The 27037-nt window shown below is 47.8% G+C and overlaps 1 protein-coding gene and 1 non-coding gene across 4 annotated transcripts; one reads left to right on the top strand and one right to left on the bottom strand.

Annotated features, from left to right (window-relative positions):
• Window positions 1-397: 397 nt before the first annotated feature.
• Window positions 398-27037, bottom strand: TBC1D25 (TBC1 domain family member 25). Of its 3 annotated transcripts, none has more exons than XM_054676813.2 (6): window positions 26972-27037; window positions 21572-21681; window positions 17989-18143; window positions 3981-4108; window positions 3659-3847; window positions 398-3391 (listed from the first exon to the last, which is right to left on the bottom strand). In XM_054676813.2, exons 1-6 carry the CDS (start codon window positions 26993-26995, stop codon window positions 2030-2032), a joined length of 1968 nt encoding a protein of 655 aa, XP_054532788.1. In that variant the 5' UTR covers window positions 26996-27037; the 3' UTR covers window positions 398-2029. The 3 variants fall into 3 exon arrangements, with proteins under 3 accessions (XP_054532788.1, XP_016798583.1, XP_016798584.1); XM_016943094.3 differs by lacking the exon at window positions 26972-27037 and adding an exon at window positions 23088-23396; XM_016943095.4 differs by lacking the exon at window positions 26972-27037 and adding an exon at window positions 23088-23387 and having other exon boundaries at window positions 21501-21681.
• LOC112207236 (small nucleolar RNA U13) lies at window positions 1206-1305 on the top strand. The gene has a single exon (XR_002941687.1). It is a non-coding gene; the product is annotated as a small nucleolar RNA U13 (small nucleolar RNA).

Genomic DNA, 27037 nt, shown 5'->3' with positions numbered 1-27037 from the left:
CAGAACTTAAATATCTTTTTCCCTAACCTATCCTCTATTTACTGCCTCTGGCCATCCGCCCGTCAAAACACACACCAGTTAAAGACAGCCTTCCATTTCCCCATGGGTCCCTCATTGCTATGTTGCAATTTCTGGAACCCATGTTTCCCTCTCTAGTTTCTCCAGAGTTGGTTTCGGGCAAAGGAATCAGTAGCTTGTGCTGTCTGCCATCTTTGCAGGAACCAGAAACCCCAAGTATCCTAGAGGGATATTAGAGGTTTCTGCCTTTCAGGGTATCTGAGCCTCCTATTCACAGAAAGGACTCTTCTATCTCTCAGAGGTCCCAAACTACTATCCACAGAATTGGCTTGTCTGGTCCTTCAAACACCTGAGCTCATAAATCACAGAATGCATCCCAGAGGGTATTAGCTGTTTACTGACAAAAGAGACATTTCAGGACCTCAGAAGGCCAGACACTCCCATAGGTTGGATGGCCCTTCGGGGAGTCTGAGCCCATTTCCACAAAATGCATTAGTTAGACCCACACACAGTGCTTGAGCCCCCTAGACACAGAATAGTCTTGTCCTGTTCTTCAAGTGACTGGGCTATCATCTGAGGAATAGTCAGCTTCCCCCCAATACTGGGGGTGACGGGAGACTTTTAAGGGTCATCCCCAGGTTTGTATGGCATTCTTGGGGCAAACAGCAGAAGGGATGACTGCCCTGATGCCTCCTCATCTCTGGCAGCATTGCCTAGTGCAACAGCTCTGGCCAGAACCCAGCCTGGTCTACAGCCATACCATCCTGAACATGCCAGATCTTGTCTGACCTCTGAAGCTAAGCAGGGTCAAGCCTGGTTAGTACTTGGGAGAAGCTGGTGTGGCTAGACCGTGACCTGAGGACCCCAGTTATTTCACCCATCCTTTGTGGATGACAGCACCTGGCCTGTGAGAGAATCCCACCCTCTGAGCATGTCAGTGGGAAAAAGGACCTTTTTTTGATCATTATCCTCCAAATAACGAAGTGAATTCTATTAGGGCCTGCGTTTTATCAGTGCTTGTTGTTTGTCCATATTAGTGAGATGGAGAAGGTAAATAAGTGGTTTCTACTGCTGAAATGGTTAAGACAGGTGTTGTGAGCTGGAATCCCAGTTTAGGGCCGCTAGGCATGGGCTAGGCCAGTCTTTCAAACTGGCTCCAAAGCAAGTGACAAGAATAGGAGCCCTAGATCCTTTTGTAATTCAACAATGTGATGATTGGGCTTTCACACTTGTGTGAGATGCGCCTCGCTCAAACCTTGTTAACATCTGCACGGTACCTGTCTGAAGTGGAAAACAAAAAGGAGGCCGAGGCCCCTGCCCAGGGCTGCCAGCATTGGTGCATAAACCTCACAGAGAGGCCAAGATCCTAGAAATGGTGACGTGTGGAATGCCAGGGGTGGCTGCTCCAACGTTTCTGAGTAGCCCATGCTTCCCAATCTCAGTAAAGAATCTTGTCCTTTTTTGAGCCAGGAACTCTCTTATCTCTCATCCAGGGGGCTGTCCTGAAAACATATATTCACAGCCATAATAAAGACCCTCACAGGCCGATGGATGTACCAAAAAAACAGATTCAGGCCTTCCTCAAGCAGTGCTCCACCTGGGCTCACCTTTGGGAACTGATTGTCAGCATCCACTCTCCCCATCACAAGGGGGAAGCTGGAGCCTCTCTCCACCAAGTGAAGTATTTCCCCTCCATCAGGTAAAGGGCCCCTGAGGACTCCATCTACAGCAAAACCCAGGGAGGAGGCACAGAAACACACAAACCAGTGACCCTCATGTGTGCAAAGTATAGTTGTTAAAAACAAAACAACAGAAACAGAATAAATAGGCGTGGCCTCTGCGGGGCAGTGCCAAAGCAGAGCTCCACATACTTAGGCCTGGGGAGGAAGGGCTCTATGCTCCAACAAGTCTAGGGCTGGCAGGCAGGGAGGGAGGTGGGGTCTCATGTGTTGGCCCTCATGGCAAAGAATGGAGATCTGGTGGGGCCGATGGAGGGCTTGAGAAAGCCTGATCAAGATGCGGCTGTGGCCTCAGCCCCCTCCTCTGAGTCCCACACCTCCGACTGCAGGTAATCAGCAAAGAGAGCCCTGGCCCGGCGCAGGACGCGCCCCAGGTGGTGTTTTCGCACAAGGCGGTCAAAGTGCATGGCTAGCTCATTATAATCCAGCCCATTGCGCATGATGTGGTCGCGGTGCTCCAGCAGGATGGCCAGGCAGAGGAACAGCATGAATGGGTTCCCCCGGCCAAACTCCTGGGGTGGGGGCAGGCCCATTGGTGGTACAGGTGGCAGGGACTTTCCAGGGTCTTTCAGGGAGCCTACCTCTTGCATCAAGGGGGATCCTACAGCCATATCACCAGTGGGAGAGGCCTCCTGGGTGGATGGTGGAGATGAGGAAGATGGGGAATCAGGGTGGGAAAAGGAGGAGAGCAGTGGGTCTGGGGAGTTCAATAAAGGCTCAGAGAGGGACTTGGAGCTGATAAGGGCAGCTGGGTGGGGCAGCTGGACCAGAGGGTCCCTCCTGGAGCCCATGTTATCCCTGAGTTGCTGGAGGCCATCCAAGCTGGCCTGTCTCAGGAGACGCCCCCCACCACCAGGCCCCTGACTGGCTGTGGCCAGGTGGTCAACAGCATCTTCAAAGGTACTACCTCCTCCACCAGCAGGCCTCAGCATGTGCCTCTGTCGCACGGGCCACCCCCTGTGGCCACCAAAACCAGTGTCTGCCACTTGGCTGGGGGGTCCAACCAGCTCTACCTCATGTTCAGGAGGATCAGGGGGCAGCGAACTCCAAGTGACCTCAAGCATGCGGAGGGCATCGTCGAAGGCGAACTCACGCTTGAGCTCCAGCAGCAGCCAGCGGTAACAGAAGAAGAGGTCATCAGCGCCTGCCTCTTGCAGGTATTGGTAAAAGTCAGGGTCAGCGTGTCGCAGCAACAGCTTCAAGTGTGCAAACTTGGTGGCCATGGCGCGGCCGTCAGGGTGGAAGTTGGCGGCCAGGCGTTTCATGATGCCACAAAAGCAAACAAAGGCATGGCCCTCATGGTCCATGACAGCGAGGATGGGTGAGGCAAGGTCACTCATGCCCTGGCAGTAGGACACCTGTGGGTGGGTAACGGCATAGGTGGTGAGCAGGTCGTGCAGCGCCCGTAGATGTGGGCCATCCTCAGGTCCCGCATAGTAGGGGTGGGCCCGGTCAGTGCGCAGTACATCCTTGAGGACCGTGCTGCGGATGAATTCCAGGTCCTCAGGGCTCGCTCGCTGGGCCCACTCGCTCTTGAGCTGCTCATACTCGCGGCTCTTGCGTTTCATGTAGTCCATCCGCTCTCGGCCTGTCAGTCCATCTGGATACACGTTCAGCAGGTACCGCCACACCACCTGCCCAGGGGTGAAAGGGATGAGGCTGGAGTTCTCCAGATAAACCATACCCCAATGTCTATCAGTTGCCACCCACCCACCCCCCTTGGGCCTCTGTCTTCCTTCTAAGTCTACTAGGCCTCCGACTGCTCGCCCCTCCTTAAAGAGAACTTCATGCCCTGGAACATCTCCACCCTTGCCCACAGCAGTGTGGCTGACTGCATGTGTCTCAGGAGCTGTTAATGAGTGCAGCAGTGATGGACCCAACAGATGACTGAGGATGCTCACCTTTCGCAGCGAGGGCTCCACACCGCCATGATAGATCCGCAGGCGCAACTCCTCGGGTCGGGAGAGCTGGCCCTCGTGGTTCAGGTACGTGTGAAACTCAGCATCGCTCAGGGGTGGCTTGAAGGGCTTGACATCTTCCCCATACGACCAGCTCAGCACTTGTTGGACCTTAGACAAGGTACGGCCCACCTATGAGGAGGGAGGGAGGCCACCATCAGCTGTGTGGACTAGGGGCAGATGCCAACCAGCATGCTCAGAACCAGGGTGCCAGGAAGGCTCTGCCCTCCAACCACAGCTGGGTCCCCAGGGTCCCTGAAAACACCTGAGTGAGGATGGACTGTGTAAAGGGCAGGGCGGCAGTCGTCAGTGATGACCGTTTCTCAGCCAGCAACACGTCGGAGCCAATGACATCTTTGGGGCTGATTATGTCCCAGTCTTCTAGCAATGGGCCTGGGCAAACAGAACAAAGTGCTATAAGAATGGGGATGATAACCCAGACCTCAGGGCCGGCTTCCTCTCCTTCTACTGAAGCTGGGCTACCTGCAGGGGAACAAACAACTCCCAGTCCCTCTTCCTGTATCATCCAAATCATGTAAAAAACAAAATCAAACCATGAACAATTCTTTTGTAGTAGATGTCTCAGGAACTGGCTGGGCAGCCGCTAATATTTTAATGATATAAAGTAATATTTATTGAGCAGTTACTATGTGCCAAGCACTAGGACAAGCGCTCAACAGCAATATAAGAAATAATAATACTAGCTAATGCTTCCACAGTGCTGTATGCCAGGAACTATTCTGAATTCTTTGCCAATACTGACTCATGCAATAGTCACTTCAGTCCTATCGGTTGAGTACTACTACTACCATGACTCTCTTTGAGGAAACAGGCACAGTCATGATAAGGTACTTGCCCAAGGCCCCTTAGCTAGTGAGTGAAAGAGTGGAAATTTGAAGGCCAGGCCCAAAGCTCAAGAGCCCAAACTCCTACTCTCATATTTTTGCCAGTCCTCCTCCCACAAACAGTGCACACTAATATTACCATTCTCATTTTACAGACGATGACAAAAAGGTTTGGAACAAATAGTAAGTGACCAAGATTCTACAGCCAGGAAATAGTAGGGCTGGGATCTGAACTTCATTCACCCTAGTCCAGAGCCCAGACATACTTTAGAAGTAAAATATTTGTGCAAAAGTGGAACAGGTATGCCGTATATGCTTTTTTTTTTTTTTTTTTTTGGAGACGGAGTCTCACTCTGTAACCGAGGGTGGAATGCAGTGGTGTGAACGTAGCTCACTGCAAACTCTGCCTCCTGGTTTCAAGTGATTCTCCTGCCTCAGCCTCCCGAGTAGCTGGGATTACATGTGCCTGCCACCATGCCCAGCTAATTTTTGTATTTTTAGTAGAGACGGAGTTTCACCATGTTGGTCAGGCTGGTCTTGAACTCCTGACCTCACGTAATCCACTCGCCTTGGCCTACCCAAAGTGCTGGGATTATAGGCGTGAGCCACCGCACCCAGCCTCTTTTTTCTTTTTTTTTGAGACGGAGTCTCACTCTGTCGCCCAGGCTGGAGTGCAGTGGTGCAATCTTGGCTCACTACAAACTCCACCTTTTGGGTTCAAGCAGTTCTCCTGCCTAAGCCTCCCAAGTAGCTGGGATTACAGGTGCCTGCCACCAGGTCCAGCTAATTTTTTTTTTTTTTTGAGGCGGAGTTTCACTCTTGTTGCCCAGGCTGGAGTACAATGACGGGATCTCGGCTCACTGCAACATCCACCTCCTGGGTTCAAGTGATTCTCCTGCCTCAGCCTCCCGAGTAGCTGGGAGTACAAGCATGTACCACCATGCCTGGTGAATTTTGTATTTTTAGTAGAGACGGGGTGTCTCCATGTTGGTCAGGCTGGTCTCGAACTCCCGACCTCAGGTGATCCACCTGCCTCGGCCTCCCAAGGTACTGGGATTACAGGCGTGAGCCACCACACCTGGCCTAATTTTTGTATTTTTAGTAGAGATGAGGTTTCGCTATGTTGCCCAGGCCGGTCTCGAACTCCTGACCTCAGGTTATCAGCCCGCCTTGGCCTCCCAAAGTGCTAGGATTACAGGCATCTTTTTTTTCTTTTTTTGAGACAGTCTTGCTCTGTCCCCCAAGGCTGGAGTGCAGTGGTGCGATCATAGCTCACTGCAGCCTCAAACTCCTGGGCTCAAACGATCCTCTTGCCTCAACCTCCTGAGTAGCTGGGGCTACAGGCGTGTGCCACCATGCGTGGATGATTTTTTTTTTTTTTTTGGTAGAGATGGGATCTTACTATATTGCCTATGGTCTTGAACTCCTGGGCTCAAGAGATCCTCCTGCCTTGGCCTCCCAAAGTGTTGGGATTACAGGTGTGAGCCACTGCACCTGACCGTTTCTCTTTCTTTTTCATTTTGCCCCGCATTCTTTCTTCCCACCTCACATAAGATGTGGTGGTTGAAGCAGCAGTGGCCATCTGAGAGTAGGTTCGAGAGGATCTTCAGAGATCCTCTCCTACAGCCCTGATACGAGAGGGCTACTAAGCCAACAATGGCAATGTCCAGTGGCTTTCTTTTTTTTTTTTTTTTTTTGAGACAGAGTCTTGTTCTGTCACCCACACTGGCGTGCAATGGTGTGATCCTCGCTCACTGCAACCTCTGCCTCCCAGGTTCAAGCAATTCTCCTGCCACAGCCTCCCGAGTAGCTGGGATTACAGGTGCCTGCCACCACGCCTGGCTAATTTTTTGTATTTTTAGTAGAGATGGGGTTTGCCAGGCTGGTCTCCAACTCCTGACCTCAGGTGATCCACCCGCCTTGTGTGGGGAAAAGAAAGAGAGATCAGATTGTTACTGTGTCTATGTAGAAAAGGAAGATATAAGAAACTCCATTTTGATCTGTACTAAGAAAAATTGTTCTGGTTTGAGATGCTGTTAATCTGTATGTAACTTTAGCCCCAACCGTGTGCTCACAGAAACGTGCTGTATTGAATCAAGGTTTAATGGATTTAGGGCTATGCAGGATGTGCCTTGTTAACAATATGTTTGCAGGCAGTATGCTTGGTAAAAGTCATCGCCATTCTCCATTCTCTATTAACCAGGGACAAAATGCACTGTGGAAAGCCACAGGGAACTCTGCCCAAGAAAGCCTGGGTATTGTCCAAAGTTTCAAACCTCACTGAGACAGCCTGATATATGGCCTCGTGGGAAAGGAAAGACCTTACATCCCCCAGCCCGACACGCATAAAGGGTCTATGCTGAGGAGGAGTAGTGAAAGAGGGAGGCCTCTTTGCAGTTGAGATAAGAGGAAGGCTTCTGTCTCCTGCTTGTCCCTGGGAACGGAATGTCTCGGTGTAAAGCCGACCATTCATTCCATTCTGAGATAGGAGAAAATTGCCCCGTGGCTGGAGGCGAGATATGCTGGCAGCAATACTGCTCTGTTACTCTTTGCTACACTGAGATATTTGTGTAAAGTGAAACATAAATCTAGCCAACATGCACATCCAGGCACAGTACCTTTCCTTGAACTTATTCATGATACAGATTCCTTTGCTCACATGTTTCCCTACTGACCTTCTCCCCACCAACACTCTGTTGCCCTGCCACACTCCCCTTGCCAAGATACTAAAAATAGTGATCAATAAATACTGAGGGAACTCAGAGACCGGCGCCGGTGCAGGTCCTTGCATGCTGAGTGTGCCGGTACCCTGGGCCCACTGTTCTTTCTCTATACTTTGTCTCTGTGTCTTATTTCTTTTCTCAATCTCTCGTCTCCACCTGACGAGAAATACCCACAAGTGTGGAGGGGCAGGCCCCCTTCACCTTGGCCTCCCAAAGTGCTGGGATTACAGGCGTGAGCCACTGCATCCGGCCCAAGTGGCTAACTTTCAAACTCTTTTGTGTGAAACCAATCAACTTCTATTTGTTTAAGCCACTGTCATTTGCAAGCAAATGCCATCCCTAAACCGCATTCCCATGGAGCCCAATTCTCCCATAGAGCTGAGGGGGAAACAAACCCTAGGCCATGTTTGCATGTCACTGCTTTTCCCTGGATGTCTCATGGGGTACTGCAAACCTAAGGGGTCCAAAGAGAGGAGCCCAAGATCCACTCTAGACATGGCCTCCTCCTCTACTCCTCATCTCAACAAACAGCATCTCTATCTGTTCAGTTGTTTAATAGACCAGAAACCTGAGAGACATCCTTGTCCCCCTCCCACTCTCTTAACTCCCAGGTCCAAACCACCGCCAAGTCCTACGGCTACTGCATGTAAAGCATTCCTCCATCCTAACTGTTCTCTCATCTCCATCTTCTCACCCTGTCTGAGCCACCATATCTCTCACCTGAAACTGCCTCCTAACCAGTCCTCACTTCCTCTGTATTCCTCTCCAATCTCTCCCAACAGCTGCCAGAATGGTCTTTCTAAAACATTAATCAGAGCATTAAAACACTTAACAGGTAAAATGAAGAAGGTCACATTATGAAAAATCAGTAATGGTCTGAAAGTCTGAACAGAAGAACCACTGCAAGGCATGGAGCTAAGGTTCAATGATTTGAGTGAAAAAGTAGAGAGACCTGGATGCCAAGTCCAGGAGACCAAATATGGAAATAATAGGAAATGCAGGGGGAGAAAAGGGATCAGGTGGAGATGTCAGAATTAAACAAGTATGAAAGAAAATTTCCCTGAGATGAAGGAATGGCTCACCAAGTCTTAGATAGGATTAATTAACTAACAACACACAACAGGCCCCCCACCAACCCTATTCTTTTTTTTTTTTTTTTTTTTTGAGATGGAGTCTTGCTCTGTCACCCAGACTGGAGCACAATGGTATGATCTCGGCTCACTGCAACCTCCGCCTCCTGGGTTCAAGCCATTCTCCTGCCTCAGCCTCCCAAGTAGCTGGGATTCCAGGGGCATACCACCACGCCCGGCTAATTTTTGCTAATTTTTGTATTTTTAGTAAAGACAGGGTTTTGCCACATTGGCCAGGCTGGTCTTGAACTCCTGGGTTCAAGTGATCTGCCTGCCTCAGCTTCCCAAAGTGCTGGGATTACAGGCGTGAGCCACTGCGCCCAGCCCGAAATGCCCAAATTCTAAGAATAAAGAAAAACTCTTAGGCTGGGCGCAATGGCTCATGCCTGTAATCCCAGCAATTTTTTTTTTTTTGAGGCAGAGTCTTGCTCTGTTGCCCAGGCTGGAGCGCAGTGGCGTGATCTTGGCTCACTGCAACCTCCGCCTCCCGGGTTCAAGCGATTCTCCTGTCTCAGCCTCCCAAGTAGCTAGGACTACAGGTGTGCGCCACAACACCTGGCAAATTTTTGTATTTTTAGTAGAGACGGGGTTTCACCATGTTGGCCAGGCTGGTCTCGAACTCCTGAGTTCAAGTGATCCGCCTACCTCGGTCTCCCAAAGTGCTGGGATTACAGGCATGAGCCACCATGCCCGGCCTAATCACAGCACTTTGGGAGGCCAAGGTGGGCGGATTGCTTGAGCCCGAGAGTTCAAAACCAGCCTGGGCTGAACATGATAAAACCCTGTCTCTACCCAAAAATATAAAAATTAGCTGGGCATGGTGGCGCACACCTGTAGTCCCTGCCACTCGGGAGGCTGAGGTGGGTGGGAGGATCGCTTGAACCTGGGAAGCAGAGGTTGCAGTGAGCTGAGATCACGTCACTGCACTCCCGCCTGGGAAATAGAGACCCTGCCTCAAAAAAAAAAAAAAAAAACAAAGAAAAAGAAAAACTCTTGCAGCTTCCAGAGACAAAAAACGGCTGCTTACAATGGAAAGAAGGTCAGACAAGCAACAGACTTCTGCTTCACAACCCTGGAGGCAATAAGACAGTAGCTCACAGCACCTATGGAGCACTAAGAAGAAAGACCTGAGATCCAAGGGCCCCACACCCAGCCAAGACAGTACAGATCTATTCAGCCAAATAAAAACATCTTTGGCCATTAGAGTACATCTAACCCATGCACTTTTGGAGGAGAACAAAGAAGTTCTCTGAGCAAATGACTCCTGCATGACTAGAAGGGCTTAAGATAGGGAGAGACAAAGGGGAAGGTAAATGGTAATATTTATATATTATATATATTACATATTTAATATTTATAGTTAAAATGACAACGATAACATGATTGGGGGTTTGTAATATTATATGTTACATTAGGATTCCTGAAACATAGGTGACTTAGTGTGTTAGTAAGAAAACAGAATGATAACCTGGAATTTAAAAAGAAAAAAAATTGGCTGGGCGTGGTGGCTCATGCCTGTAATCCCAGCACTTTGGGAAGCTGAGGCAGGCAAATCACTTGAGGTCAGGAGTTCAAGACCAGCCTGGCCAACATGGTAAAACCCCATCTCTACCAAATGTAAAAAAACTAGCCGGGTGTGGTGGCGCGCTTCTGTTATCCCAGCTACTCGGGAGGCTGAGGCAGGAGAATTGCTTGAACCTGGGAAGAGGAGGTTGCGGTAAGCTGAGATTGTGCCATAGCACTCCAGCCTGGGCAACAGAGCAAGACTCCATCTCAAAAAAAAAAAAAAAGTTGTCTAAGCAAAAGCTAGAAGTTAAGGGTTAGGGACCAGAAAACGAATAAGAATTACAAGTGTTCCAAAGCTCCATTTTAAAGGCCAGAAAAAGTGGGAGAGATTAAAGGAGAAAAAGTGGCCTAAAGATTTCACTGTTGGGGCGGGGTGCAGTGGCTCACGACTATAATCCCAGCACTTTGGGAGGCCGAGGCAGGCAGATCATGAGGTCAGGAGATCGAGACCATCCTGGCTAACACGGTGAAACTCCGTCTCTACTAAAAATACAAAAAATTAGCCAGGTGTGATGGTGGGCGCCTGTAATCCCAGCTACTCGGGAGGCTGAGGGAGAATTGCTTGAACCCAGGATGCAGAGGTTGCAGAGAACCGAGATCGTGCCACTGCACTCCAGTCTGGGCGACAGAGCGAGACTCCATCTCAAAAAAAAAAAAAAAAAAATTAGCCGGGCATGATGGTGTGTGCCTGTAATCCCAGCTACTCGGGGGGCTGAGGGAGGAGAATTGCTTGAACCCAGGATGCAGAGGTTGCAGCGAGCTGAGATCGTGCCACTGCACTCCAGTCTGGGCGACAGAGCGAGACTACGTGTCAAAAAGAAAAAAAAAAAGATTTCACTGTCAGTTGCCTTAAAAAGCATAAATTCTGCTATGACGTTTTTACGAGAGGTATGAGAGACATACCTAAAACTAGGTGACACAAAAAGGTTAAAAATTAAAGAATCCTAAAGGTATATCTGGTAAACACAAACAGAAAAAAATAGTAGCCATGAGAATGTCAGAAAAAGCATCACTCAAGGCCAAAAGCATTTAACACAAAGAGACATTTTATACTGATTAAAAAAACAACCCCCTCAATCCCACTAATAAAACAGGCAGAGGCCAGGCGCGGTGGCTCACGTCTGTAATCCCAGCACTTTGGGAGGCTGAGGTGGGCGGATCACAAGGTTGAGACCAGCCTGGCCAACATGGTGAAACCCCATCTCTACTAAAAAATACAAAAAAAAAATTAGCCAGGTGTGGTGGCAGGTGCCTGTAATCCCAGCTGCTTGGGAGGCTGAGGTAAGGAGAATCGCTTGAACCTGGGAGGCAGGGGTTACAGTGAGCTGAGATTGCGCCACTGCACTCCAGCCTGGGCAACAATGCGAGACTCCCTCTCAAAAAAAGGAAAAAGAGGCCGGGCGCAGTGGCTCACACCTGTAATCCCAGCACTTTGAGAAGCAAGGCGGGCGGATCACAAGGTCAAGAGATCGAGACCGTCCTGGCCAACATGGTGAAACCCCGTCTCTACTAAAAATACAAAAATTAGCTGGGCGTGGTGGCGCGTGCCTGTAATCTCAGCTACTCAAGAGGCTGAGGCAGGAGAATCGCTTGAACCTGGGAGGCAGAGGTTGCAGTGAGCCGGAATTGTGCCACTGCACTCCAGCCTGGCAACAGAGTGTCTCAAACAAACAAACAAACAAACAAACAAAAAACAGGCAAAGAATGTCTACAAACACAAACTCACCTAGTAGCAAAACCTGATCTGAACTGACAGGAGACTATATATAGTCTTTATATAACCCACGTAGTGTGAATATGCACACATTTCCCTGAAGAAACATCCAACTGTTTCATTGTGGGCTGCTGGGCTGCTGGCCCAGACCCTGCTTGTGGTATTACATAATATTCATGATACGCGCATTTCCTTATCATAAAATTGTCAAACTTCCCAAACCCTAAATTAATATATAAACTCAGTGCAATGCCAGTCAGAAATTGAATGGGGGTTTTTCCTGGAACCGGATAAAATTATCTTAAGGTTTCTATAGAAGAATTCACATTTAAGAATAGCTAAGACAGGCCGGGCGCGGTGGCTCATGCCTGTAATCTCAGCACTTTGGGAGGCCGAGGTGGGTGGATCACGAGGTCAGGAGATCGAGATCATCCTAGCTAACACGGTGAAACCCTGTCTCTACTAAAAATACAAAACATTAGCCGGGCGTGGTGGCGAGCGCCTGTGGTCCCAGCTACTTGGGAGACTGAGGCAGGAGAATGGCGTGAACCCAGGAGGCGGAGCTTGCAGTGAGCCAAGATTGTGCCACTGCACTCCAGCCTGGGCGACACAGCAAGACTCCATCTCCAAAAAAAAAAAAAAAAAAAAGTTAAGACAAAGAACAGTGGGAGGATGGCAAAAGCTTATCGCCTGTAGTCCCAGCTACTAGGGAGGCTGAGGCAGGAGAATGGCGTGAACCCGGGAGGCGGAGCTTGCAGTGAGTTGAGATTGCGCCACTGCACTCCAGCCTGGGCGACAGAGCGAGACTCCGTCTCAAAAAAAAAAAAAAAAAAAATTTGACCACAAAACCACTGTCATAAAAATAACATGGTGTTAGCACAGCAGTAGACAAATAGAGCCCATTGGTAGAATGCAATAGAAAGCCCAGAAATAAATCCAAGCTTGTATATATGGGAACTGAATATGTGACAAACGTGGCATTTCGAATCACTGCAGAAAAGGTGATTATTTAATAAATGATGCTGGCAGGCCGGGCGCAGTGGCTCATGCCTGTAATCTCAGCACTTTGGGAGGCTGAAGTGGGTGGATCACCTGAGGTCATAAGTTCGACACCAACCTGGCCAACATGGCAAAACCTCATCTCTACTAAAAATACAAAAATTAGCTAGGCATGGTGGCGGGCACCTGTAATCCCAGCTATTTGGGAGGCTGAGTCAGGAGAATTGCTTGAACCCAGGAGACGGCGGCTGCAGTGAGCTGAGATTGTGCAACTGCACTCCTGCCTGGGCAATAAGAGTAAAACTTCGTCTCAAAAAAAAAAATTAAATTAAAAAAAATGATGCTGGCATAATTGACTATCTTGATTTTTTTAAAGCTAGGTCTGCTTATCACAATGCTGACAGAGAAAAGATTTATATGTAAAAAAGAAAACAATAAGCATAGTAGAAGAAAATATAGAATATTTGTATAAGCTTATGGATGGGGAACATGTTCCAAAGTAAGAGGAGAAACTCAGCCAGGCACAGTGGCTCATGCCTGTAATCCCACCACTTTGGGAGGCCCAGGCAGGTGGATCACTTGAGATCAGGAATTCGATACCAGCCTGACCAACATGGTGAAACTCCATCTCTACTAAAAATACAAAAGTAGCCAGGTGTAGTGGCACATGCCTGTAATCCCAGCTACTTGGGAGGCTGAGGCAGGAGAATCACTTGAACCCAGGAGGCGGAGGTTGCAGTGAGCCAAGATCGCGCCATCGCACTCCAGCCTGGGCAATGAGAGTGAAACTCTGTCCCTCCACCTGCAATAAAAAGGAGAAACTCAGAAATCATAAAGAAAAAGATAGATATCTGTGTAGGCGTGCAATCAAATGTTTAATTTTGATAGGACAAAACAGATCCATCCCGTAAGCAAAGCCAAAAAACAAAAGATCAACTGGGAAAAATATTTGCAGTACGTATGATAGAAAGGAGGTTGGGGGCTGGGCACGGTGGCTCCCGCCTGTAATCCAAACACTTTGAGAGGCCGAGGTGGGTGGATCACTTGAGGTCAGAAGTTCGAGACCAGCCTGGCCAACATGGCAAAACCATGTCTCTACAAAAAATACAAAAATTAGCTGGGCATGGTGGTGCACACCTGTAGTCCCAGCTACTTGAAAGCCTGAGGCAGGAGGAGAGCTTGAGGTCAAGGCTGCAGTGGGCCATATTTGCGTCACTGCATTCCAGCCTTGGTGACAAAGAGAGTCTCAAAAAGAAAAAAAAAAAAGATTCATATCGGAAAAGTACAAATTGGTCAAAGGTCTAGGCTTTGTAATCTCCCAACTGTAGAGGTGACAGAAACTGGCTTTTTCCCAGAAAGAGGGACTGGGCCATCCAAACAGTCCCAACATGTCTGTTGCTTTCACAGCCATGAAAATGATCATGAGAATGCCATTAATATGTCTAATGATAGCTCCATATATTGGACACTTACATATTAATGTGTAGAATACCTTATGTTAAACACATACCATTTATGTGTACAGACACACAAATATGAATATACTCACATATGTGGATAAATGTGTGTGTAGGGAGTGTAAATAAGTAAAGGACATGCAAAGTTACACATCAAACCGATTCCCTCAGGGCAAAAAGGGTAGGGTAGGGGATTGAGATTAAGCATAGCGTTCCCAGGAGACTTCAGCATTATTTAAAATGCTTTTATTTTTAATAAGAATGTATTTACTGGGTAATGAAAGATTAGTTTCTCTTAAAAATATGACTCCAATCAAATTCCCGTCAGGATTTTAATGGAATAATAAGCTAATTTATTAAATAAAAAGAACAGTAAGTGAACAAGAATATTCAAGAAAATTTTTTAAAAAGGAAAACATGAAAACATATCATAAAACTATAATGATTAAGGCTGGGTGCGGTGGCTCTTGCTTGTAATCCCAGCACTTTGGGAGGCTGAGGCGGGCAGACTGCTTGAGTCCAGGAGTTCAAGACCAGCCTGGGCAACACGGCGAAACCCTGTCTCTACAAAAAATACAAAAATTAGCTGGGCATGGGGGCATGTGCCTGTAGGCCCAGCTACTCAGGAGGCTGACGTGGGACAATTGCTTGAGCCTGGGAGGCGGAGGCTGCAGTGAGCTGAGATTGGGCCACTGCACTCCAGCAAGGATGACAGAGTGAGACCCTGTCTCAAAAAAAAAAAAAAAAAAAAATCTCAAAACCAAACAAACAGAAAACAAACTACTACAATGATTAAAACAACATAGAATTGGCTTAGAATTTAATAAATAGATCAACGTAAGAGAATCAGGAATTCAGAAACAGACCGATGTTGTGCAGGAATTTGGTAAATAAGACAGAGGGCTTCTTTTTTTTTTTTTTTTTTTGAGATGGAGTCTAGTTCTGTCACTCAGGCTGGAGTGCGGTGGCACGAGCTCGGATCATTGCAACCTCCGCCTCCCAGGCTCAAGCAATTCTCCTGCCTCAGTCTCCCGAGTAGCTGGGATTACAGGCGCCTACCACCACGCCCGGCTAATTTCTGTATTTTTAGTAGAGACAGGGTTTCGCCATGTTTGGCCAGGCTGGTCTCGAACTCCTGACCTCAGGTGATCCACCCGCCTCAGCCTCCCAAAGTGCTGGGATTACAGGCGTGAGCCACAGCGCCTGGCCTAAAAAGATAACCTTTTGAAGATGTATTCCTGCCAGACTGCTGGGTGTCTTTCTGTCTGTCTCTCTGCTTTACTGGCATTCGTCCCAGTTCTCATGCACTTGGGGTTTTCTCCACATGTTTCGTAGCCATGCAGATTTGATTTTTTTCCTGAAATAGTGCTGTGTCTCTTTAACAGGTGAGGAAAACAAGGCCCAGGGAATTAAGTGACTGACATAAGCACATATGGCTACTCAGTGGCAGAGGTTCCTGTGTGTCTGGCTACCTGGCTTTTCCTATTTGGCTTCCTGCCCATCTCTGTCACTATCTTTCCCTCTGACTCTTGTTTCTCTCTCTCCTCTGTCTCTCTTTTGCAAAGCTGCCAATTTTAACAAGTCCAAAATGTTGTAGAGTTAAATGGTTAAGAACAAGGACTCTGGAGCCAGTTCAGCCACTGCCTGAGTTCAAATCTTGCTCTTCAACTTACTGTCTGTATAACTGGGACGAGTCCTGTCACCTCTCTGAGCCTCAGTTTCCTCATCTATAATATGGGGAAAATGATTGTCCCTACTCTATAGGATTATTTTGACAATTCAATGAAAAAATATTATGTGCACAGAATGGCCCTAAGTGTTCACTACACATTAGCTATTTATATGTTATTATGACATCAATAAAGTGCTCGACTCATCCCAAATGGGCACGTGAGTTCCCTGAGGCTGGGAACCACATCTTCCACTCCACAACTATTTAAAACAATTTTGAACCTACAATAAAGTTAAAAGAATACACTGAACACCCATACATACTTCATCTAGATCCTCTATTAACATTTTTTTGGGCCACATTTGCTTTATGTCACTCTCTCTGTATATAAACACATTATTTTTGCCAACTTATTTGCAGACATCATGACATTTTACCCCTTCATACTTAACTGTGTTTTTCCCAAGAACAAGGATATTTTCCTTCAATAGATATGATACCACTACCACACTGCTATGGTTTGAATGTGTCCTTCCAAATTCATGTGTTGCAATTTAATTACCAATGTGATCATATTAAGAGGTGGGGGCCTTTAAGAGGTGATTAAGTCCTGAGGGTAGAGCTCTCACAGATGGGATTAGGGCTCTTTTTTTATTTTTTATTTTATTTATTTTTTGAGATGGAGTCTTGCTCTGTTGCCCAGGCTGGAGTGCAGTGGTGCGACCTTGGCTCACTGCAAGCTCCGCCTCCCGGGTTCATGCCATTCTCCTGCCTCAGCCTCCCGAGTAGCTGGGACTACAGGCACCCGCCACCACGCCCGGCTATTTTTTTGTATTTTTAGTAAAGACAGGGTTTCACCGTGTTAGCCAGGGTGGTCTCTATCTCCTGACCTTGTGATCTGCCCGCCTCAGCCTCCTAAAGTGCTGGGATTACAGGCGTGAGCCACCGTGCTCAGCCTCTTTTTTTTTTTTTTTTTTTGAGATGAAGTCTCGCTCTGTCACCCAGGCTGGAGTGCAGTGGCAAGATCTTGGCTCACTGCAACCTCTGCTTTTCGGGTTCAAGCGATTCTCATGCCTCAGCCTCCCGAGTAGCTGGGATTATAGGCATGTGCCACTACACCCGGCTAATTTTTGTATTTTTTTTCGTAGAGACAGGGTTTCACCATGTTGGCCAGGATGGTCTCGAACTCCTGACTTCAGGTGATCCGCCTGCCTCAGCCTCCCAAAGTGCTGGGACTACAGGCATGAGCCACCATGCCCAGCGGATTTGGGCTCTTATAAAGAGGTTGAGGGTGTGGGCTCACTCTCTTCTGCTCTTCTGTCATGTAAGGATGCAGCAAGAAAGCCCTCACTAGACACACAACCTGCCAGCACCTTGATCTTGGACTTCCCAGTCTCCAAAACTGTGAGAAATAAATTTCTCTTCTTTACAAATTCCTCAGTCTGTGGTATTCTGTTATAGTAGCACATAACGACTAAGACACACACCCAGGAAATTTAATACTGATACAATTATCTAATGTATGGTCTGTAATCAAATTTTGAGACCACGTCCTAATTTATCTGTGTGCTCGCAGGGACCAGAATAGGCAAGAGTGGAAGAACAAAGATGAGAAGAGAAAAAGTGGCTGAGAGGTCAAGGGAACAAATGAATGAGTGAGCAAGAATACAAACAAATGAATATGGGTGCAGAATGACTGAATGAATAAACACAACTAGCATTATTATAATACGCATTGTTATATTTAGGTATTATAACTGAAATACATAATGCTAAAGCTATACCGTTATAATATATTATAAATCTGCATTATATCTAATTATTACATACATTACTCGGTTATATGTTATAATAGTATAATACAATATAATTATCATTATTAGAGATAACACTTTCTGAGCCTTCATTATGCAGTCATGCACTGTTCCAGGCATTTTATATGAATTTCCCCTCACAATGGTTCTAAGATACAAGGCCTCACAATGGTTCTAAGATACAATTATCTCTTTACAAGTGAAGAAACTGTGGCCTAGTGGCTGAGCCAGGATCTATAGCTAGGATACCTTGCTACCCATCCCACCATGAGGGAGTGTACTGTGAGGGGTAGCATCACCCTATGGGGTAAAGGGGTTCCAGAGCAGTGCTCCTGGGGGCACTGAGTACTCACTGTCCTCCGAGGGCCGAATATCTACACGCAATTGCAGGTAAGGTTTGGAGGCAGTGGCAAAGGCTGTGCTGAGGTCCCAGTCAGATAGAAGTGAGAGGTAAACTTCCTGTCCTAGCCGGTCCCGGCCCAGGTAGCTGATGCCAAAGTTCTTCTTCCTGGACAGGGGATACGAGGGAGCTCTCAGGGCCCCTGGTGCCCTGGAGGCCTCAGGGACAGTTTCCAAAACAAGGAGGGTAATATAGAAGGTGTTGAAAACAACTTCCTACTATGTGCAAGGTACTGTGCCAAGGATTATGGGCAGCCTGAGATCAGGTCATTTATACCCACTTTGTTACACAAACACATACAAGCAGGTACACACCTGCCTGTATCTGGAGGTCACATTGGAAACTGGTAAAATGTTGGCCGGGTGCAGTGGCTCACGCCTATAATCTCCGCACTTTGGGAGGCCGAGGTGGGTGGATCACCTGAGGTCAGGAGTTTGAGACTAGCCTGGTCAACATGGTGAAACCCCTTCTGTACTAAAAATACAAAAAAAATTAGCTGGGTGTGGTGGCAGGTGCCTGTAATCCCAGCTACTCAGGAGGCTGAGGCAGGAGAATCGCTTGAACCTGGGAGGTGGAGGTTGCAGTGAGCCAAGATTGTGGCATTGCACTCCAACCTGGGTGACAGAGCAAGACTCCATCTCAAAAAAAAAAAAAAAAAGTTGGTCCCCTCTGGGGTAGATGTGGGACAGAAGTGGGAAGAAAGCAGCCTTCTTACTACATAAAAAAAAAAAGCAATCTGTGTTTGTTATTTTTCACAACAAAAATGTTTATGTAAGAAAGTCTAATAACAACTAAGAATTTTTCAGCTATACTTGTGCAACTATGTAAAGAAGTTTGTTGCGTGATGCTCATCATAACCATGGAAACATCCTAAATACCCAACAATTGTGTACTGTTTGAATTTCTTACCATGTGTATGTATTCCTCCAAAATCACCACCACAACAAAATGACTATCACATCTGCCCCCAAGAGACACCACTTTTCAGCTATCAGATTGGCAAATTTTGCAGTTTTACAGTAACCAGTGTTTGCGAGGGTGTGAGGGAAACAGGCATTTATGTGCTGCTGATGAGATCATAAATTCGTTTGTTTTTTTTTTTTGAGACGGAGTCTCACTCTGTCGCCCAGTCTGGAGTGCAATGGTGCGATCTCGGCTCGCTGCAAGCTCCGCCTCCCGGGCCCATGCCATTCTCCTGCCTCAGCCTCCCAAGTAGCTGGGACTACAGGCGCCCACCACCACGCCTGGAGAATTTTTTGTATTTTTAGTAGAGACGGAGTTTCACCGTGTTAGCCAGGATGGTCTTGATCTCCTGACCTCGTGATCCACCCGCCTCAGCCTCCCAAAGTGCTGGGATTACAGGCATGAGCCACAGTGCCCGGCTGAGATCATAAATTGATAAAACCTGTCTGGAGAGCATTTTGGAAACACCCATTAATAGTTCAAAAAGCAGGCCAGGTGCGGTGGCTCATGCCTGTAATCCCAGCACTTTGGGAGGCAGAGGCGGGTGGATCACGAGGTCAGGAGATCGAGATGATTCTGGCCAACACGGTGAAACCCCATCTCTACTAAAAATACAAAAATTAGCCGGGCATGGTGGCGCACGCCTGTAGTACCAGCTACTCAGGAGGCTGAGGCAGGAGAATTGCTTGAAATCAGGAGGTGGAGGTTGCAATGAGACGAGATCACACCACTGCACTCCAGCCTGGACGACAGAATGAGACTCTGTCTCAAAAAAAAAAATTGTTTTAAAGCAAATACCCTTTTACCTGGCAATACCACTGCTAGGAATTTATCCTATGACTAGATGTTTCCAAATACAGTAGTCCCTCTTTATCTACAGGGGATACATTCCAAGACCCCCCGAGTGGATGCCTGAAACTGCAGATAGTACCAAGCCCTATATATACTATGTTTTTTTTCATATACATACATACCTATGATAAGGTTTAATTGATAAATTAGGCACAGTAAGAGATTAACAATAATAGAACAATTATGACAATACAGATGCTTCTTGACTTATGACAGGGTTATGTACCAATAAACTCATTGTAAGTTGGAAATACTGTAAGTTGACAATGCATTTGGCTGGGCGCAGTGGCTCACCTGTAATCCCAGCACTTTGAGAGGCTGAGGCGGGCGGATTGCTTGAGCTCAGGAGCTTGAGACTGCCCTGGGCAACATGGCGAAACCCTGTCTCTACTAAAGATACAAAAAATTGGCCGGGTGCAGAGGCTCACGTGCCTGTAATCCTAACACTTTGGGAGGCCGAGGTGGGCAGATCACTTGAGATCAGGAGTTTGAGACCAGCCTGACCAACCTCATGAAAATTAGCTGAGTGTGGTGGTGCACACCTGTAATCCCAGCTACTCTGGAGGCTGAGGCATGAGAATCACTTGAACCCGGGAGGCAAAGGCTGCCATGAGCCAAGATCGGACCACTGCACTCCAACCTAAGTGACAGAGTGAGACTCTGTCTCCAAAAAAAAAAAAAAGAGAAGATCAAAAAACTATCTGGGACTGGGTGCGGGGGCTTACACCTGTAATCCTAGCACTTTGGGAGGCCGAGGTGGACAGGTAACTTGAGGTCAGGTGTTCGAGACTAGCCTGACCAACATGGTGAAACCTTGTCTCTAATAAAAATACAAAAATTAGCAGGCGTGGTGGTGCGTGCCTGTAATCCCAGCTACTTGGGAGGCTGAGGCAGGAGAATCACTTGAACCCGGGAAGTGGAGGTTGCAGTGAGCTGAGACTGCGCCACTGCACTGCAGCCCGGGGGACAAGAGCAAAACTCCGTCTCAAAAAAAAAAAAAAAAAATTATCCGGGCATAGTGGTGCATGCCTGTAGTCCCAGCTACTTGGGAGGCTCTGACAGGAGAATCACTTGAACCTGGGAGATGTCACTGCACTGCAGCCTGGGTGACAGTGAGACTCCATCTCAAAAAAAAAAGAAATAAAAAGGAAAATGCATTTAACACATCTAACCTACCAAACATCACAGGTTAGCCTAGCCTACCTTAAACGTGCTCAGAACGCTCACATTAGCCTACAGTTGGGAAAATCATCTAACACAGAGTCTGTTTTACAACAGTGTTGAATATTTCATGTAATTTATTGAACACTGTACTGAAAGTGAAAAGCAGAATCGCTGGGCACTTGCAGTACAGTTTCTACCAAATGCGTATCGCTTTTGCACCATTGTAAAGTTGAAAAATCCTAAGTCCAGTTATTGTAAGTTGGGGACTGTCTGTAAACTGTAATAAAAGTAATATGAATGTGGTCTCTCTCTCTCTCTCAAAATATCTTATTGTATGTAATATTTGCAGACTGAGGTTGACCATGGGTAACTGAAACTGCAGAAAGCGAAACCACAGATAAAAGTAGACTACTGTGCTCCAAGACATGCATACGTGGCTGTTCACTGTGGGATTATTTGTAGTAGTAAAATAAACAAAAACCCTACCAAACAAAGGCCAGATAGCCACTGTAGAGGTCGGTGGCCCACTGGCCAGTCCCCAGCATCTTCCCACTCACCCACTCAAATCAAAGGCTCGGATGAGGATGTGCTGCAACACGTCGAGCGAGGTGATCTGGGGATCTACAGCAAAAGAGCGGAACTCTGGCGGCAAGACGCTCTCACATTTCTGGGGAGAGAAGACATGGGGTAGGCCACCAGGGGCCCCATCACCATGCTGAAGAGTGAGGTGCAGAGTGGTAGAAGGCAAAGTCAGAGAGGTGCCAGGGGCCAGATCAAGGCAGGTGTTCTGGACCACAGGGTCCAGTGAGGAGGAGGCTACTGCAAGGGTTCAGGCCCCCAATCCTTCTATATCCCTTCAACTATGGTTGCCAGAATCACCGTGTCAGTCTGGCTCCTGTTAAATCAGTCCTCTATGGTGCTGTAACCAACCTAACACATCTACCTACAACACTCCCATGCTTAAATCTCTTCAATGGCAACCCTAGAGTCCCAGCAAGCGGGCCTATGGGGCCCCAGCCAGCCTCTCACCAGGTTTTTTGAACTTTACACTCTAGTAGTACCAAACTGTTAGAAGTTACCTTGAAACCATCCTGACTCCAGGCCATTGATTGTGCTGATCCCCTGTCTGGAACATCCCTCCCACTTTCTTCACGTGGTTCACGCCCAGCTCAGGCATCATCTTTTTTCTGAATGTCAAACTTCTACCTTAGAGCTCTATTACACTGAAGTGATGTGTGGACCCTCTTAGCACTGCCAGTGCCACTGGTTGGTCGGAGCCACCATCATTGTTTACTGGAACTATGGCAACAGCGTTCTTCCTCAGCATACACACCAAAGGCCCTTGGCGATCTGTCTCTGTCTTAGCGCTCTGATTCACCTCCTACCACTCTTCCCCTCATTCTCTCCACTCCAGCAATCAGGAACCTACGGGAACATGCCAGGCTCATTCCCATCCTCTAGTCTTTTCCCTTGCTATTCCTTCTGCCTAGAATACTCTTCCCTTCTAATATGCACATGGCTGACTCCTTTTATTCGGGTCTCTGCTCCTTCAATACCTCCTCTGGGGATTTCCCTGTACAACCTTGGCTAACGTGACTCCCTATTTCATAACCTTTTTCATTATTTTAGTGTCCGAAGCATCTCATTTCTTTAGTTGTCTCCACCCACGAGCCTGTCAGCTCATCAAAGTGGGAACTTGCACATAAGTGCACTCTCAACACATGGGTTGACTGACTCCAGAGCCAGCACCTTCTCATTCCTCAGAGCCCCACCCTCAACTACTGCGGCCCCTCCTCCAGCCCCATAGCCCCTCCCCTTTGTCTATAAGCTCCACCCATTCATCCCGTAGACCCCCGCCTCGTCCCTCCATTTTCAGTCCCACGCCCCAAGGTACGTCGCTAACGCTCTCAGGCTCTCAGGCCCTCCCTACCCCTCGCCACCATCACTTGGCCCTCAAGCTTCGCCACTCAGGTTATGTCCGAAATCTCAGGTCCCTTCCTCCATCCTATGACAGCCACCGCCTCCCCCTCCCCCTCCCCTGGGATGCCTCGGCGGCTGGGCCACCAGCCTCACCTTGACTCGGACCCGCACCACCTCTCGCTCCTCCTCCTCAGCGGCCGCCGCCGCCTGAGCTCCCACACCGGGCGGGGGCGCTCCGGAGCCAGACAAGTCCGAGGCCCCGGAGGCTGTTGCCATCCCGCCGCCGCCCGTCTCAGGGTGACGGCTGACCGTTGCCCCCCAACCCGGCGCACACTCTACTGTACTGACGCCCGCCGCCCCACCTCGTGCCGGGGCGCAGGCGCAGAGGGCGCCGCGCGACCCTACCCCCCCCACCGTCCCTCCCACCTGGCCCTGCCTGGAGGTCGCCTCTGCGCCTGCGCCTAGAGTGCTGTTGCCAGGAGCCCCGCCCCCAAAAGTCGGGCATTTTGCTCTATTTCAGCTAGCGTGCAGACGCCTACTGAGGCCCCGCCTCCCCCAGCCCCGTGGTTTGGTTGTTTTGACAGCATACTTCCGGATTCACGGAGGTGTTAAACTGACACCTCGTTCGCCAAGAGAAGGGGGCGGGGAAAGGAAGAGGCTGCGTGATGACGTCAGGCCCACACCCCGCCTCAAGTTGCCTCACGCCTCTGCTGGCAGATGATGTCATCTATTTCAAATACCAGTGGCCCTCGCTTCAAATGAATCCACTGAACAGAAAAAATTTCTTTTTTTTTTTATTTTTTTAGGCAGGGTCTCGCTCTGTCATCCAGGTTGGAGTGCAATGGCGCGATCACAGCTCACTGTAGCCTCAAAGTGAGCTATGATCAAGCGATCCTCCTGCCTCAGCCTCCCAAGAGCTGGGACTACAGGCGCGTGCTACCACGCCCAGCCAATTTTTGTGTATCTTGTATAAACAGGGTTTAGCCGTGTTGCCCAGGCTAGTCTCGAACTCCTGACCTCAAGTGATCCACCCGTCTTGGCCTCTCAAAGTGTTGGGATTACAGGTGTGAGCCACAGCCCTCGGGTAAAGTGTTTTTAAAAATATACTCAGCAGGGTGCAGTGGCTCACGCCTTATAATCTCAGCACTTTGGGAGGCCGAGGCGGGCTGATCGCTTGAGCCCAGGAGTTCTAGACCAGCCTGGGCAACACAGCGAGACCCCGTCTCTAACAAAAAATTAAACAATTAGCTGGACGTGGTGGCGCACACCTGCAGTCCCAGCTACTTGGGAGGCTGAAGCGGCAGGATGGCTGAGCCCAGGAAGTCAAGGCTGCAGTGAGCGGTGATCACACCACTGCCCTAACCTGCACCACAGAGCAAGGCCCTGTTTCAAAAAAATTTAATAATTTATACCCTGACTTAGTAAGGTCAGATAAAAAACAGGAAAATGGTTTACACATTGTGAAAATTCATGGAGATTTTGTACACTGATGATTTTTGTACTTCCTGTATGAATGTTATACTTCATTAAATAATTTGCCCCCCAAAAACACTATTATGCTCTCTGGAGTTCTAGCTTTTTAGTTTGCCTTTGTCTGAAACTTGACGAGATCATACTTTCCCAAGTTTATACATCTAGGAGGCAAACTTCCAGGTAATTCAACTCCAGGAAGGACACTAATGCTTCTAATTGAAACCCAGGAAGAAGTTAACAATCAAGCCTTCAGAAGGCAGAAAGCGAGACAGACCCAGGGAGCTCAGCAGCATATCTCTAAAGCTCTGCCATTATTGAACCAGCTCAAAGGATCCCCAGTCTTTGTGTCCCTTTTCCAAGTTTCACATTCTCAGATCTTGGGGAATCACTGAATCACTGGAAAAGCCCTCTGTCCAGCTTGGTCTAGAGATTTCTTTGAAACCTGACTAAAATGTTGGTACTGACTGCCAGGGACCAATTGAAAGAGAAGTGGCCAGGCTCAACTACGAACCAATCGATGGGGCCCAAATGATACCATCTATAAAAGATCAGCTTTCTGGGGTCCCAGAGCAGGGTGGATAATGGATCCGGAAGAGCAAATGGGGAATGCCCAGCAGAGCATGCAAAAGGCTCAGCAATGTGCTGAGCACATAGTTAGTGATCAAAACAATGAATGGAAGAAGCCAAGAATAAATGAAGAAAAATTTTAAAAAATAAACTGAGTCAGGCACAGTGGCTCACACTTGTAATCCCAGCACTTTGGGAGGCCGAAGTGGGAGGATCGCTTGAGCCGGGGAGTTTGAGACCAGCCTGGGCAACATAGGAAGACCCTGTCCCTACAAAATTAAAAAAAAAAAAATTAGCTGGGTCTGATGGTGCGCACCTGTGCTCCTAGCTATTCGGGAGGCTGAGGTGGGAGGATTACTTGAGCCTGGGAGGTCCAGGCTGCAATGGAGTTGTGATCACGCCACTACACTCCAGCCTGGGTGACAGAGTGAGAACCTGATTAAAAAAAAAAAAAAAGCCCACAAAACTTTGCTTTTGTCTTACCTAATATTCATAACATGTTAAGGTTGGTCCTGTTCTTAAATGGTGTATGTCTACTAGATATTGGCTGAATTATTGAATATATCTTAGACTCTTCTGAGAAACTTTATACGTGGCAAAATGCAAAAAGGCAGTCTTCCCACTTAATTGCACAACATCCGTGCGGTTTGGACAAAATACAGGCTGCACTTACAAATGTTATTTCTGGCCGGGCACAGTGGCTCACGCCTGTAATCCCAGCACTTTGGGAGGCCGAGGTGGGCGGATCACGAGGTCAGGAGATGGAGACCATCCTGGCTAACACGGTGAAACCCCGTCTCTACCAAAAATACAAAATAATTAGCCAGGCGTGGTGGCGGGCGCCTGTAGTCCCAGCTACTCGGGAGGCTGAGGCAGGAGAATGGTGTGAACCTGGGAGGCGGAGCTTGCAGTGAGCCGCCACTGCACTCCAGCCTGCACTCCAACCTGGGCAACAGAGCGAGACTCCGTCTCAAAAAAAAAAAGTAAACAAAAAACAAAAACAAATGTTATTTCCAACAAAGGAGTCTTTAAGATACTAGCACTCCAACTATTGTGTCCGTGTCATATGGATGCAACCCTCAAGGTTAACTTTTTAGGTAAGTCTGCAATTCTATTTTGGTGTCTTTTAAGACAACATGTTGCCTTGGTATTAATATTAAATAGATATCTCTATTTTTAGAAGGTATAAATAATGGGGATTTTCTCTGAAAGCCAGAAAAGGATTATTGGCATGTCTCTCTTGCCCCATGTGTTTAGAGTCAAAATCACTTATAGCACTGCTGGATTTTCTGATGGAAACAAGGAGTAAGAGCCTGCTTTTCATTTATCATAGGGTGGGATGTGCAAACCATTAGCCTGGAGTTTGGAATCGATCCTAAGGACACTGGGGCAAAGGTTTAGACAGGGGTATGATGTGGTCAGATGCCTCTGTCTTGGTCCTGGGGAGAGCTTTGGATGGAAAGATACTGGAAGCAAGGAGATCAAAAAGGAGGTCCTTGCCATAGTCCTGGGGAGAACTTTCTTTTTTGTTTATTCATTCTTCCATTCAACAAATATAAAGTATATGCTAGGCAGTCTACATAAATTAATTCTTATAATCTGCATAAAAACCCTATGAGGTAGTATCTTAGTCCATTTTTCTGTTGCTATAATCAAATACCCAAGACTGGGTAATTTATAAAGAAATTTGAGAGGCTGAGGTGGGAGGATTGCTTTGAGGCCAGTTCAAAACAGCCTCAGCAACATAGCAAGACCCTGTCTCTACAAAAAAATTTAAAAATTAGCTGAGCGTGGCAGTATGCCTGTAGTCCTAGCTACTTAGGAGGCTGAGGCAGGAGGATTGCTTATGCTCAGAAGTTTGAGGCTGCAGTGAGCTGTGATCATGCCACTACACTCTAGTCTGGGTGACAGAGTGAGACCCTGTCTCTAAAAACAACAACAACAACAACACCCCCCCCCACAAAAAAAAAAAGAAAGAAAAGAAATTTATTTCTTACAGTTCTGGAGGCTGGGAAGTCCATGGTCAAGGAGTCACATCTGGTGAGGGCCTTCTGCTGGTGGGG

The sequence above is a fragment of the Pan troglodytes genome, chromosome X, assembly GCF_028858775.2.
Source record: "Pan troglodytes isolate AG18354 chromosome X, NHGRI_mPanTro3-v2.0_pri, whole genome shotgun sequence".
Lineage (NCBI taxonomy): Eukaryota > Metazoa > Chordata > Mammalia > Primates > Hominidae > Pan > Pan troglodytes.
Note: the sequence above shows the minus strand (reverse complement) of the source record. Positions and strands in the feature narration are given on the sequence as shown.